Raw genomic sequence first — 16,200 nt, 5'->3', positions numbered from 1 at the left:
TAACACCGATTTGAGACTTGAGGCCGGCATTTCTATTTTTTTCCAAGTAACGGCACTGTAACATCAGTGCTGCAGACAACCTCTGATTTCTCACAAGAATAATGAAAGTGCTGCACCAACCAATAAATTAGCACTATTAGCTTTTGTCTTGAGTAATTACTCGCAAAGTACTCCTCCTGATATAGACACAGCTGTTTGTCAGTGAAGGCACTACTAAGAAACATCATCTTGACTAGCCTTATGTTTATCGCATTCAGCAGACACCTTAATCTGAATTTCATTAATAATTTGATTATTTAATCTCACAACCTTTTCAGCGGCATCGTAACCAAGCACCTACCACTGTTATTTTGTCTATAGGATGTACTCCATGTATGCACAAAGTGTTCTGAGTGAATCAGGACAATTGTGTATGAGCACAGTGTTACTCACACACAGCCTGTGCTTTATCACCTGACACTGTTTGAATCCTCTGACTTATAAACTGCGCTGCTAGCGAATCCATGGCGCGATGCTTATATGTATATATCTATGCACTGCTGATACACTACCAGTCAAAAGTTTGGACACACCTTTTAATTCAATGTTTTTTGTTTAGGGATTTATTTTCTACATTCTAGAACAATACTGGAGATTTCAAAACTATGAAATAACACACATGGACTTAAGTAATCCATATGTAATGACAACAAAAAAACAGTGAGTTGTTATTTTAAGACACGAAGGTCAGGTGTTCTGGAATAGTTCTTGCAAGAACAGTATTGTCAAGTGCATTTGCAAAACCCATCAAGCACCATGATGAAACTGGCTCACATGAAGACCATCCCAGGAAAGCAAGACCAAAACTTAACTCTGCTGCAGAGGAGAAGTTCATTTAGAGTGACCAGCCTCAGAAATCACCAATTAACAGCACCTCAGATTAGAGCCGTTATGAAGGCTTTACAGAGCATCAGTAGCAGACATATCTCAATATCAACTGTTCAAAGGACATTACTGTGTATTTCGGCCGCCTTCAGCATTGTTTTACAATGTAGAAAGAAATAAACATCAGGAAAGAGCATGGAATTAGAAGGTGTGTCCAAACTTTTGACTGGTAGTGTATGTCTAAACATAAAAACTGCTATATGATGGGCTCCAAATGATCAAGAGACTTTAAATGGTCAAGAGTCTTAATAAGAAAAATTTGGTCCAAATTGATCGTCACGGACACGAGCACTTTTATTTCCACTTAAACAATATCCTGGGTAATACAGGACATAATAGAACATCTCACAGAATAAATATACTAGCTGCAAGCGTCATTTCACGACTTAAAATATGACTTTCCAATTTTCGGAATAGCAGAAGTGGATCTTATCATTTGACATGATCTCCATCTCATTTCCCCTGGACTGTAAATCACATCCCAATAACAAAAAGAGACCTATGTACAGAAAAACACAACTCTCTCTCTCTCTCTCTCTCTCTCTCACACACACACACACACACATATATATAGGTGGTGATGTAATATTTATGGAAATGTTCTTAAGGGAAACCTGTCAGCCAGGATGATGTTACAATAATAATCAGAACAATACCATAAAGCGAATGGTCAGGCCAACTCCGTGTGTGTGTAGAGTTTTACATTTTTTACACTGTATACACACAGAGGGCCTGATTTACTAGGTTCCTTGAGTTACAATACAACACAAACCTGTAAAAAAGAAAACTAAAGCTGATATATTTTACATTGCTCAGTGAAATGCAGCCTGAACGCTTCAGAATCTCAGAAGAATGAGAAATCTCCTCAAAATTAATTACTAATAATACCTAATAATATAACTGTGGCGAAGTCAGTTTCTTATACATGATAAATGATGTCACAAATCACTTGTATACGCTTGCATTGTGTTGTTTTACTTGATATTGCTGATATTATCACTATTTTCTTTTAACAGTTACAGTCTGAACAGGTGTTAACATTCTGTAATGTATTGGCTTCCCAGTAGAGCACCAGAAAAGCATTTGCTCTACGCTTCAGAGATTGCAAGTTCGATTTCTGACAATCCCTGAGTCCAAGTGAGCAGAAGTGGTCATGCCTTTCTTCTATATATTCTTATTTATTTATATATATATATATATATATATATATATATATATATATATATATATATATATATAACATAGAATTGTTTTTCACATTAAAAAGGTTTAACATCAACTATCTCTCACTCTCAGGCATAACATTATGACCACCTGCCTAATATTGTGTTGGTCCCCCTTTTGCTGCCCAAACTTCCCTGACCCTTCGAGGCATGGACTCCACTAGATCCCTGAAGGTGTGCTGTGGTATCTGGCACCAAGATGTTAGCAGCAGATCCTGTAAGTTGCGAGGTGGGGCCTCCATGAATTGGACATGTTTGTCCAGCACATCCCACAGATGCTGGATTGGATCGCACTGCCTCCACCAGCTTGCCTTCTACCCATAGTGCATCCTGGTACCACGTGTTCCCCATTGCTCCGTGGTCCAGTTCTGATGCTCTCCTGCCCATTGTGTGGCGCTTTCGGTGGTGCACAGGGGTCAGCGTCGGCACCCTGACTGGTCTGTAGCTCTGCAGCTCCATACGCAACAAACTGTGATGCACTGTGTATTCTGACATTACTGCTAACAAATAAGTCAATATTTTTTTTTTTTACCAAATACTGTAAAGTCCTTTTTCTTTTAAAACAAGTGTTTTTAATAGTGTTGATAATTTGATAGCAAGTGTTGATAATTTGATAGCAAAACTAAATACATTTTTTCCCTCACACACCCCTAAGGCTGCTATTATGCACATTAATACTCTATTGTGAACACTTTCTCCAGGCTTCTCCTGCCTTTAATCAGCTTTATACCTGATACACATTCATGTAAGAGCCTGGCAAGTTTCAGTCCTAGCTTTCCTGTTCGAGATCCCAGAGTTCCTCAGCTATCACAAATCGAACACCCACTAACTACACTAGAATTCTGCTATGTGCCATCATTTCAGCAGCTACTCTTCGATAACACTCTGATGAACTACACACACAATCTCAGACTGCACATGTGTATTAGCCTCGTCATGCAGTGAGTGGTGCAGCTGTTTACCTTCGTGTCCTTCGGGCCCTCGTCGTCTTTCTTAGCAGCATCCAGGTCAGTGACGCCTCGGCTGAACTCGTCCACTGTGCTGTCGGGGAGAGGCAACTCCTCAGCGTCGATGTCCGTCTCTTCTGCCAGAGTCTTCTCAGCTCCGGTCAACTCCCGATCTGCAGACAGTTCATCATCAGTGTTAATGAAACGTATCGGAATAATTCGGCATCAGGAAAAGAATACTCCAGAGCTTTCTTTTTCCCTTAAAGACACACTTTCCTGTATAGCTGGAAAAAAGTATTTTTTATTTATTATTTTAAGACTTTTCTTACATGTAGTAAGAAAGATTCTACATTAGAGGATTTACAGATCATCCTGTTGAAAAGTTTACACACCCTTTAATTTATCATGTTGCCTTCTTGAGAATCATTGTTTGCAACCTGTTCTACTGGTCCCTCAGTTGTCCTCAGTGTAAAAATCATAGTCAAATATGTTGCGGATGCTAGAAACTGCTAGAAAATCAAATAAATATGCAAGAGCCATAGGATTATTTTGCTGAAGAACTGTGTACAGTTTAACTGCTCAAGACAAACCAGGGAATGAGCATCTGAACTCTCACAAAACATCAGAACGGTTGTACATCATCCAGGCAACAACACAGTACTATAACCACATTAAACTTACAGCGCAAGTGTTTAATAAAATGAACAGAAAATTTGAGACGCTTCAATTAAAATTAATCAACGTGTGAAGGACCTCTGGAATGTTAGTGTCTGATGGATGGAGATGGGTGTGAGATTCACCGTGGCTTATTAAAATATTTACAGGGAGTTTTAACGCTACATGCTTTTTCCATGCTCAATACTGGCTCGCTGGAGCCTCGGTGGTGTTTCTAACATCGATGCTGAGAGTTTTACATTGTGGTGGAGCTGATGCTAACAGGAGCGCGTCAGATCCCTGTGACAGGAGCTGGAGCTGGAGCTAGAGCAGGGCGACTCTCGAGTGCTGGTGCGTGGGTGACGGGGAACTCATATGCATTTCAAAAGCAAGACACTCCAGAGGGACTGAAGAGCACAGAGCAGGATAATATAATAAGCCTGAACTCATGGAAGAAAGAGAGTCGCTGATCATCACAAACACCGTTGGACTAATTCTCTGCTGTTAAGTCAGACGGTGTCCTGCGCATAAAAAAACTAAAAAAATAGACTTCCTCTCTACGAGCTCAGGGGAGGAATATGAAGAGCCTCTTTAATTATATTCACTGAAGCAAGTTCACAACTTCTCATTCTTACTTTTTCTCTTTTGGCGCTCAGATGAAAAAGGACCTACATAATAATAATAATAAAAAATTAATACACGTGTAGTAAAACAAGTGGCTAGCTCGGTCAACCTTGATAAAAAATAAAGGGATAATTTTAAACCATGAATAACAAAAAAGATCCCTGAAAAATAAACCTATTTTATCTTACAGTATAGCTTTAAAACATTACCAGAAGCCAAAAAAAAGGTATTTGTGTATGTTTTGTTGTGTCCATGTTCAGCATTAAATGTCTTTCTCATGTCACACCAAACAGTGGGGATTAATATGAAGCTCAAATGAAAAGACACCATCAGAGCTTTAAGAATTTGTATAAGTATTTCTGTTTTTACCTAACCTACTAGGGACAATATATTTATTGGAATAAATTAAGTTTCTATCTTCCATCATAAATGTTGATATCAAATCCATTTCTGCTCTCTGAGATTCCCCAAGTGTTTATTCATAAGGATATAAAAATGTAAAGATCTTCGACCGCTAAAATGCTGTGTAAGGTTATCCGATAAAGAGGAAAAACACTGACTCTCAGGCAAGACTTGCTCCGATAAAATAATTCAAATAATTCATTTGTTTATTCTGATTGAAAATGTCTGATGAGATGCTTCCCATTCCGCCGGTGGAATGGAAGGCCAGTGTACTGCTAAAAAGGTTTAATGCAATTTTACAAATACTTAATTTACTTCTAACTTTCTGTTCTTCTTTTCTGAAATCCCAACATTTACATTTATTTGCCTTGCAGAGGTTCTGTACTGAAGGAAAATGTCTGTGTGTGTGTTGTTTATTCTAAGACTGGGTGTGTATTGCTGAGGGAATGATGATAGAGCACATGTTTCACCTTGTAGGCCGGAGTCTGCGCAGGTCTTGGGGCTTTCAGCATCCTCCTGACCGTCTGCGTTCTGCTGTGTGTGCTGCAGGCTGAGTTTGTGACACACCTCGAACGCTTGACCGACCGTCCGTACGATCCGCATGGCCTGGCTCTGTGACAGAAAACATGGCTAATCTCAGTCATTCTGGAAATGTACAACAAACGAGTCGCTTAGTGTTACGGATGTGCAGAGAGTGATGTGTGTGTGTGTGTGTGTGTGTGTGTGTGTTGGCTCACTAACAAGTGGAAAAGCAGGAAAATGCTGATGCCAGGGCTGTCAAACCGAGAGATTAGTTTTAGATGGAAGGTTGTGTGAGGGAACAAATTTTTTGGGGCTTGTCTCTTTTACGTAAGATGAAGTCAAGATCTATGTGCAGGATCAGAGCTGCGTGTGTCAGGATGCTGGAAATTTTTTATTTACTTTGCTGCTGTTTCCTAACTCATGCTTTTTCAGTGTTAATATTCCATTAATACATGTTGGTTTCTTTATAAACTTTTTGAATCCAGATATAGACTTAAATCCCTAATGAGCGTTGTAGAGGAGACGGAGACAAGGAACAACTCCGAGAGCCTTCATGAGGATGAAACTCGTCTTCACCGTATTGTGAGATTATAAATCATTGCAGCGTATAGATGTGGAAGAGAAAGAACAAATGGTACTCAAACAACGAGGGTCTCAAACAACAAATGAATGCCTTGTGAACCCTGGACACTTCGACACAGAGGTCTAAAAGAATCCAGCAGCTTCTCAAGACACCATGCTGAGCTTTGAGTAGTTAAAATGAGAGCAGTTACATAAAAATATCTGAAAGGAATGTTCCAGCTTTTTAGCACAGTCTGCCACGTCGGGTAATTATGTGTCGTTACCACAGACTTTCCCTGAACTGGGAGGAAAAAAACCCCTGAAATCCTATACACTTAAAACTAATTTAAAAATTACACTTCAATATTAAACTTTATTGGTTACACAATCAGACAGAATGACATGCAGTGAAGGGCTTCTTTCCGACTGGACATATTGTAAAAGAATCAAATAGAGTCGTGTTAAAGGGCCGAAAAATACAATATAATAAAATAAAATGAAATAGAATAGAATAGAATGAGGTAAAAAAAAAGAGATCAAATTAAAATAAAATGAAACTGAATAAGACAAAAGAGATCAAATAAAATAAAATGAAACAATAAGATGAGAGCAAATAAAATAAAATGAAACTGAATAAGAAAAAAATAAAATAAAATAAAATAAAATAAATAAAATAATGTACAATGCAATGCAATGTGTAAATTAGAGTAATGGTAAAAGAAATGAAGTGGACTGACCAGTGGAAAAATATAAAAATGCACCCAAAGATACAGTGACTGATGAAATGCAGTGATATGAATATAGCATGACTTTGATGAATGTTTCTTTAAGTCACTTGGTCAGTAAACCATTTACACAAAACGCAGATCTTTGTAGTACACATCTGTGTGTGTGTTTCACATCTGTAAAATCTTTTAGCCCTTTCGGAAATGGGGCTCCTTTTTTCCCCCAGACGGACTTACGTGATCTTACAAACTCAGGGATCAAACCAGGACTCTTTGAGGCCACAGCACTCTCCCTCTGTGCGACACATCTGACTGACTGCCACATAAACATTTTGCTTCAATTTTATTTATTTTTACTGGCACTGCACACTTTGTGCTTCTCTCACTATAAAAGAAGCAGCACAAACACTTAACATTTAACATAAATCAAAAGAAATGGCTCGCCTCAATGAGAGCGGCAGTATGGCTGATGTTATCACGGCAGTGTGAAGGCTTCTCCTCCTGCGGCTTATTGCAGCTCAGGTACAACTGCTGATGTGCAATGGCTGTGAACGCCACTGAAAATGTGCATTACTGTGATGAACAGTGATGCTGGAGAAAGAAATGAACCAGCGAAGCCAAAAGAATTAGGTTCCACACAGCCTTGTGTTATATTATAATGGGCCGCTTCTGAGGCGGCGTGTGCCAAAGTGGCCACGTTTTCACCTCAACGACCCGGAGACGCTGCTGAAATCTCTCGTTCGGCTGAACATGAAGAATAACCTGCATGCGTCAGGAAGCCGTAATCACTTCTCTGTCTGTTTAATTTATCGCTTTGTATTTAAAGGTGAGACGATGACCAAGAGGGTGAGCTTGCTCTCTGAGAAAATTAACAGCTAGTAAGAGAGTCACTTTGTCCAAACCCTGAGGACTGAACAATCATGTAGAGGAAAAAGGTAATCTTGAAATTTGGAGAGACCATTAAAATATCTGGTGACATTTTTATCCAATCTTCCCTTCTTCTGATATTAAAGCTTTAAATTTATAACCTGAAACAGGCTTTTATTTTATGACACGATGTTTGTATTCAGGTCTCATCATCTGCATATTAAAAAGTCTCAGTGTGTCATTGCACACCTCCAGAAGGCACACCTAACCTTCAGATCATCCGAACGAACACTGCCACCATGCTCACATAAAGTTCATTAATCCACTGAGGCTTTTAGTGTGAGACTGACCGTTAGAGCTCGTGAGGGCAGAGGAGGAAATGATACTCGAGTATGCCATGTTATAGATACTTTCAGGTAACTTCATTGATGCTGCATCCAACTTCCTTAGAAATCTGTGTTATTCTACCATGCATTTCAAGTCAAGAAGCTTTTACATTTACATATGTTAGTGGGTGGGATATATTAGGCAGCAAGTGAACATTTTGTCCTCAAAGTTGATGTGTTAGAAGCAGGAAAAATGGACAAGTGTAAGGATTTGAGCGAGTTTGACGAAGGGACGAATTGTGATGGCTAGACCACTGGATCAGAGCATCTCCAAAACTGCAGCTCTTGTGGGGTGTTCCCGGTCTGCAGTGGTCAGTATCTATCAAAAGTGATCCAAGGAAGGAACAGTGGTGAACCGGCGACAGGGTCATGATGTACGTGGGGAGCGAAGGCTGGCCCGTGTGATCCGACCCAACAGACGAGCTACTGTTGCTCGAATTGCTGAAGAAGTTAATGCTGGTTCTGATAGAAAGGTGTCAGAATACACAGTGCATGATGGGTCAGGGCTGTTTTGGCAGGAAAAGGGGGGCCAACACAATATTAGGCAGGTAGTCATAATGTTATGCATGGTCGGTGTGCGCAATTTAAGCTATACGGTGAAAGCTAGCTAGTCAGCTAAGTATGATGAAGTATACTTGTATATGTACATTTACCATCATCAGAGTCAGTGTTCTTGATTTAACAAGCGAACACTAAAACACGTTTCTAAGTATACGAGTGTAAATAAGCTCTGTTTTGTTTACTCTTCATGCTCTGAGAGGTCATGTTGATTTGAGATCACTTGCTGAACACTCCTGAGGGCCAAACCATCTCTCTGATTGGTTAAAAGTTGTCCGATCTCTGAATAGAGCCCCGCCCCTGGCTGTACACGGGTACCACTCAGTTTAGTGCCACATTTCACAAAGATTGAGAGAGTGAGAGTGTGTGGTACTTCAAGCAGATATATTCACTGACTAGTGTGAAAAAAACAAAAGGATTTGTGAGAAAATATTCTACAGGTGTACAACTCTCTCACATACTGAACTGCAGATGTGTCCAATTTTTCCTTGAATACACATCGTATTTATCGTATTCTTTTGTATGAGTGTGTGGATGTGTTTTGCATCATATTCACTGTAGTAAAAAATGTGTGTGTGAGAGTTGCTTAATTTGTGATTCTCCGAGTAGGATTTGTGTGCATGCAGTATAGAATTTAAGAAAGTGTAACTTGTGTTTATGAGGGACAAAAATTTGCAATTCCTAAAGCATTTTCCTCTGCGACTTGAAATTTTCTGTAACAGATGCTCAGCTGTTTTGGTCAAATATGACCAAATAAATCCTTCATAGTAACATTTTCCTAGTCTAATGGAGGTATTTGGGGTACTGAAATATTACATTATTACACATATTTTGCATATCCCTAGCTTTCTGTGGTCCAGTCTAATAAAATGTTTTTTTTTTTTTTTTTAAATTAAACAAAAGAAACAAATAAATAAATAAAAACAAAACGCTCATCCCTAAGCAGACCTATTTAGAATCTAACAAAGGTGAAATAAATACATCTTTGAATGTGTCAGTCGATCAGCCCAGCTCTCGTCTGAGATGACCGACTGATAGCGTAAATGTCTTGAACAGTGCTGAGAAAAGGGATCTTTTGAGCAGACACGGTATTCGTAGCTTAATGTGAGCATCCTGTGCTGCGTTTTTCATCAAGGGAAAACACGAGCTTTTCCCCATGCCATTTTACGCAGCCACTTAATAGCCAGATTAATAACTCATGTTATAGGTATGTTTATAGCTGCCAATTTGTGGCCATGCTCAGATGTAGGGAATCTTAGATGATGCTGATTGCTGATGGTGTCTGAGCCACCATGGATGGAAAAATTCCTCCGTCAGCCTGCTGTTCAGGCAGAACTCGATATCTGCATTTCATAATGAAACCCGAGATCCGACAGGAACATTACTCCCCTCAGCTGGTTTAGTTACAATCACTTTTTTTGTGTTAATGAGACTTTCATCAGACTTATTGGTTTGTTAATTCAAATAAGAAAATAAATGCAAATTCAATGCAAATCTTTTTATTATTATTATTATTATTTTTAAAATTCTATTTATTTATTTATTTATTTATTTATTTATTTATTATTTCTTGTTACTAATTGGCTAATACATACAAACATGTTTTATTACACATAACTTTTATGTATTTATAAACACATCACTTCTGTACTAAAAAGGAAACAACAAAAAACCCACAATAATGAAACTGAGTTAAATTAGCACATCCCTCCCTCCCTCCCTCCCTCCCTCCCTCCCTCCCTCCCTTCCTTCCATCCATCTTTTGTTTGTTCGTTTGTTTGTTCGTTCCTTCCTTCCATCTTTTGTTCCTTCCTTCCTTCCATCTTTCGTTCGTTCGTTCGTTCCTTCCTTCCTTCCATCTTTCGTTCGTTCCTTCCATCTTTCATTCGTTCATTCCTTCCTTCCATCTTTCGTTCTTTCCTTCCATCTTTCTTTCATTCGTTCCTTCCTTCCTTCTTCCCTTTCCTTAATTCCTTCCTTCCTTTCTTTCCTTCCATCCATCTTTCGGTCGTTCGTTCGTTCTTTCCTTCCATCTTTCATTCAATCCTTCCTTCCATCTTTCATTCTTTCCTTCCTTCCTTCTTCCCTTTCCTTAATTCCTTCCTTCCTTTCTTTCCTTAATTCCTTCCTTCCTTCCATCCTTCCTTCCATATTTCGTTCATTCCTTCCTTTCTTCCATCTTTCATTCGATCCTTCCTTCCATCTTTCTTTCTTTCTTTCGTTCGTCCCTTTCATCTTTCGTTCTTTCCTTCCACCATTCCTTCCTTCCTTTTAACTGAGCGTGAGATAGATGAGACACCAGTCCACTGCAGAGCACCAGACACACACATTCACACACTATTCGACAACTAGGGGCAATGTGGCATAGCTAATCCACTCCTGGCATGTTTCAGAAGTTGGGATGAAACCAGAGACCCAGGAGGATTCACCTGTTAACAAGGAGAGCAGCAGGAGAGAAATAACCTGAGCTCCGGATCAAACTGTGGAGCTGCGAGATAGCAACGCTGCCTGCTGCACCATCATCTCGCACCAGTGCACAACACTGGAGATTAATTATTACAAACTACAAACAAGCCAAATACAAAATGGATGCTGAGGAAAAAGAAAAAAAAAAAGAGAAAAGTCATCGATTTTACTCTGCATCATACAGCTTTTAAACAAGTTCTCAACTTCAAATTGAACTGGAAATCGAATCTTTAAGCAAGACGTGGATCTTAATCTACATCTAATTAACTCACGTTCGTCTCATTTCAGAGCCCAGTGACTGAGGCGTGAAGTTTAAGCGGCTGTTCGTGCAGATAATCAGTAAAAAACACGAGCTCCGATGGACGAGAACATCGCTCGGAAGCGGCGCTGGTGCCGGGTGAAAGATCGGAGGAAGAGTCTTCTCCTCCTCTCGCCTTTCACGGACTATTAATTAGCAGAAAGTCTGCTCTGTGCTTTCTGCCCTTTAATTGATCCCCCAGGGTGTCACCTTCTTAAACAGCTCCTCATAACAACACGCCAATTAACAGTGGACCATAAAACAGTGTGTTCCTGGGGCTCAGCTCTCCGGGGTAGACGGGTGCAATAGCTAGACATGTCCCTGATCTATACGATTCAGCCTTAACCTAATTCATGACTTTCACAGGAAGTGAGTCGGTTCTGTTCTGTTCAGCCTCACTCATTTATAACAGAACAAGAAACGAGGGATTTTATTTTCTGACGATATTCACGTTTCTGAGAGAGTTTCTATGCGTCGCGGAGACCAGCGCTGGACGACTTGAACGCTGCTCTACATGCACACTGTGTTCGAAATCTTTTTTTTCTTTCTTCACTGCCTTCTACTAGGTCTACATTTATTACTGAAGTAATAATGAGTTTCTCCCTGGATTTTTCTTTAGATATACTGAAAAGTCAGCCAAGGCGTAAAAGCCAAATGGGCAAAAATGGAGCAATTATTCAGCAGGCTGAGAAGCATGAAATAATACGGTGTTTTTTCTTACTGGATGTTACAATTCTTACATTTTAGGACACCCTGTGATGCTTTAGAATGTCTTCATGTACCTGTATAAAAATTGCAAACCTAACATCTGTACAAGACTCCTCTGGTCCCATGCTTAAATTTAACATTGAAACTGCATCACATTGCATTTGTTCAAAAATGTACATACTATACACCGAGCAGGCATAACATTATGACCACTATACACAGACCAGGCATAACATTATGACCACTATACACCGACCAGGCATAACATTATGACCACCGGCCTAATATTGTGTTGGTCTCCCTTTTGCTGCCAAAACAGCCCTGACCCATCATGCACTGTGTATTCTGACACCTTTCTATCATTAACTTCTTCAGCAATTTGAGCAACAGTAGCTCGTCTGTTGGATCGGATCACACGGGCCAGCCTTCACCCCCCACGTGCATCAATGAGCCTTGACCGCCCATGACCCTGTCGCTGGTTCACCACTGTTCCTTCCTTGGACCGCTTTTGATAGATACTGACCACTGCAGACCGGGAACACCCCACAAGAGCTGCAGTTTTGGAGATGCTCTGGTCCAGTGGTCTAGCCATCACAATTTGTCCCTTCATCAAACTCGCTCAAATCCTTACACTTGTCCATTTTTCCTGCTTCTAACACATCAACTTTGAGGACAAAATGTTCACTTGCTGTCTAATATATCCCACCCACTAACAGGTGCCATGATGAGAAGATCATCAGTGTTATTCACTTCACCTGTCATAATGTTGTGATCAGTGTAATATACAGTTAAATGATTGTCTATAATAATAATAAAAATATGTCTTGCTGACCACAAAGCAGAGGCATTGACCAGTGACTTACCTTCTTCTTGGATTTGAAGACGTTGCATCTGAAGACGTTGCTCTGTCCATCTCTCGCTATATAACTGAAGATTTTCAGATCCTGTGAATCGTGTGACACGTAGAAGATCCTGCGAAAACAAGAAATCGATTCGGAAAGAGATTAGTGGTGCTGATGCTGTGAAGAAAAATATATTGATTCTCTCAAAATTCAGCCAAATGTATTACATGTAAATTTCATTTGAAGCAGAAAAGTTTGTGCTTTACATTTTTTTGGTTCACTTGTACGGTGCAGGAACAACACCATCTACAATACAAGTTACCTGAGAAAACATCTTAAACCATGAGTAAATTTTCTGTGATGCTCCTGATTGATTAAAACATTAACTTTATTGCATTTGGCAGATGCTCTTATCCAGAATGACTAACATGAGGGCTTTAAAGCTCTCTGTGAATGAATCCATCCTGATACTGGTAGTAGTTCACAGACTGATAATAATACTGGTCTAAAAAATCAGTATGGAGATAATATAGTGAGAAAAGCTCACAGGCAACACAAGCTGGAGTCACTTATTCATTTCAATCAGTACAGACAAGTACAAAATACAACCAGCAGCATTTCTTTCCATCCATCTTCCCTTCCTTCCTTCCTTCCTTCCTTCCATCTTCCCTCCTTCCTTCCTTCCTTCCTTCCTTCCTTCCATCCATCTTCCTTCCTTCCTTCCTTCCATCCATCTTCCCCTTCCTTCCTTCCTTCCATCTTCCCTCCTTCCTTCCTTCCTTCCTTCCTTCCATCCATCTTCCCTACTTCCATCCATCCATCCATCTTCCCTTCCTTTCTTCCTTCCTTCCATCCATCTTCCCTCCTTCCTTCCATCCATCCATCTTCCCTTCCTTCCTTCCTTCCTTCCTTCCATCCATCTTCCCTTCTTTCCTTCCTTCCATCCATCTTCCCCTCCTTCCTTCCTTCCTTCCTTCCTTCCATCCATCTTCCCTTCCTTCCTTCCTTCCTTCCTTCCTTCCTTCCTTCCATCCATCTTCCCTTCCTTCCTTCCTTCCTTCCTTCCTTCCTTCCTTCCTTCCTTCCATCCATCCATCTTCCCTTCCTTCCTTCCTTCCTTCCCTCCATCGATCTTCCCTTCCTTCCTTCCTTCCTTCCTTCCATCCATCCATCTTCCCTTCCTTCCTTCCTTCCTTCCTTCCTTCCTTCTTTCCTTCCTTCCTTCCTTCCTTCCTTCCTTCCATCCATCTTCCCTTCCTTCCTTCCTTCCATCGATCTTCCCTTCCTTCCTTCCTTCCTTCCTTCCTTCCTTCCTTCCTTCCTTCCTTCCTTCCATCTTCCCTTCCTTCCTTCTTTCCTTCCTTCCTTCCTTCCTTCCTTCCTTCCTTCCTTCCTTCCTTCCTTCCTTCCTTCCTTCCTTCCATCCATCTTCCCTTCCTTCCTTCCTTCCTTCCTTCCATCCATCCATCTTCCCTTCCTTCCTTCCTTCCTTCCCTCCATCGATCTTCCCTTCCTTCCTTCCTTCCTTCCTTCCTTCCTTCCTCCCTTCTTTTTTCTTCCTTCCTTCCCTTTTTTCCTCAAGAACGTTTTCTGAAGAAGATTTTTTCTCTAGCTGTGGATCATAAACCTATAAATAATCACATAATCTTTCAGATCTTTCAAAGAAAAGAAAAAAAAACCAGAGCGGTTTGCAGTGATGTTATTACGTGTTATTGTAGCTGGTGGTTGCAGTGTATTAATAAAAAAGTCACACAAAAGGTGTATCTGTGCGTGTGTGTGTGTGTGTAATAATGTCAGTGTCACTCCTCGGCACATCAACAGACCTATAAATCTTTATCTATCACAGTCACCCTGATGGCCATCAGTCACTCGGGTTGTACTGCACCTTTTTCAGACAGAGCAGTTATTTTCCCTCTGCATGTCATTGGAATAAGTGACGATCAGTAAAAGTGTAAATAAGTTGCACTCTGGGTGAAAATTGTTATTCAAGACCACACAACAGACAGCACAACCCGTTCACAGTAGACAGCAGAACCCCTGAATTATCTACAGCTTTTGTATAAAAAAATGAGTAGAAAAAATAAGTAGACCCTCCTGAACAGATTTATTTTTCATGATTTTTGGAGTCAGAGAGTTGTCTTGATTTTATGAAACCGCAGATTCATGTTAATACGTTTAAGAGCATAGTACAGTGCCATTTTCTGTATCTGTTTAATGCTCTGCGACTCAGACCTGAATGTGGTAGATTAATGTTCACGGTGTTGGACCAGAAGGTTATGAGTTTGAATCCCAGGTCCACCAATCTGCCACTCCTGGACCACTGAGCAAGGCCCTTAATGCTCAATTGCTCAGATGTATAAAATGAGATAAAAAATCTAAGTCGCTCTGGATAAGGGCGTCTGCTAAACGCTGTAAATGTAAATTTAAACCAGGGGTGGATCGGAAAATATTCAGTGACGAGGTGCTGTGATGTGGTCTGATGCTAAGCTGTGTTACTTTTACAACCCCGAAGCTGGTGATTTTCCTAAAACAGCATATCCTGAAGTGTTTTATTCCTCTTATACCACAGAGATGAGCAAAGGCTAATGGTATTTTATTTATTAGTGAATATCCTATCATAACTTTTCACACATTTTCAGTTAAATTTAATTTTTAAATTTAATATGACAAATATATATGGCAAATTATATAATAAAATAAAAAAAATATATACATTAATTAAATCATTAAATTAAATTAAATTAAATTAAATTAAATTAAATTAAATTAAATTTAATTTAATAAAAATAAAATAAAATAAAATTCTAAATGCTGTAAATGTAAATTTAAACTAGAACTGGGTGTGGTCTAAACTGGAAGGTTGTGTTCTGACAGTTCAACTTCTTGGAGGATTATTTTGTTGCATCCCACCAGATTTCAGCCCTGATGTACACTTCTAGTCAAAAGCAGATGCCCCCCAACTCCCTGAACATCCCACCCACCCCACCACACACACACACACACACACACACACACACACACACACACACCTTGCACATCAGCACTACTTTTACTTTCCACCTTCCACTGCTACGAGGACAAACAAAGATTTCAAATGAATATCACGTAGTAAATGTGAGAAGGGCAGCGGGTCCTGCAGTGGAGTTTAAAAAGCTGGACGGCTGAAAGGTGTTCGATGGTGTGCGGTTTTGTATTTCACTGAAGCCTAGAGGAATAGTTTAACAGCTCTGGGTCAGAGGATGTGAAATGAAAGAGAAAAGTGCGGAGGAGGAAAAAAAAGAGTCTTGTTTAAGACTAGGTATTTACATAACCTCAGATTTCCACCTGGTTTACATTCATGAATGGAGTCGCTATTCATAAAAAATCGCTTCTTACTTTCTTTATCAGCGCCGGCTTCTGCTGTGTAAAGAAGGAAACAAGACACGGTGTGCGGATATCGGATAATATTCAGTGACGAGGTGCTGTGATGTGGTCTGATGCTAAGCTGTGTTAC

The 16,200-nt window shown here is 39.9% G+C and overlaps 1 protein-coding gene across 2 annotated transcripts in view; it reads right to left on the bottom strand.

Annotated features, from left to right (window-relative positions):
- nos1apa (nitric oxide synthase 1 (neuronal) adaptor protein a) overlaps positions 1–16,200 on the bottom strand; it is a 142,593-nt gene that overhangs the window by 36,271 nt on the left and 90,122 nt on the right. For both annotated transcript variants that reach the window (XM_058402594.1, XM_058402593.1), the window contains exons 5-7: positions 12,729–12,837; positions 5,245–5,386; positions 3,110–3,267 (exon numbers count right to left, since the gene is read on the bottom strand). In XM_058402594.1, coding sequence (XP_058258577.1) covers positions 3,110–3,267; positions 5,245–5,386; positions 12,729–12,837 — 409 coding nt within the window. The remainder of the gene's footprint in view (positions 1–3,109; positions 3,268–5,244; positions 5,387–12,728; positions 12,838–16,200) is intronic.

This window comes from Hemibagrus wyckioides, linkage group LG11, assembly GCF_019097595.1.
Source record: "Hemibagrus wyckioides isolate EC202008001 linkage group LG11, SWU_Hwy_1.0, whole genome shotgun sequence".
Taxonomy (NCBI): Eukaryota; Metazoa; Chordata; class Actinopteri; order Siluriformes; family Bagridae; genus Hemibagrus; species Hemibagrus wyckioides.
The sequence above is the reverse complement of the archived record's forward strand: the minus strand, read 5'-3'. Positions and strand labels throughout refer to the sequence as shown.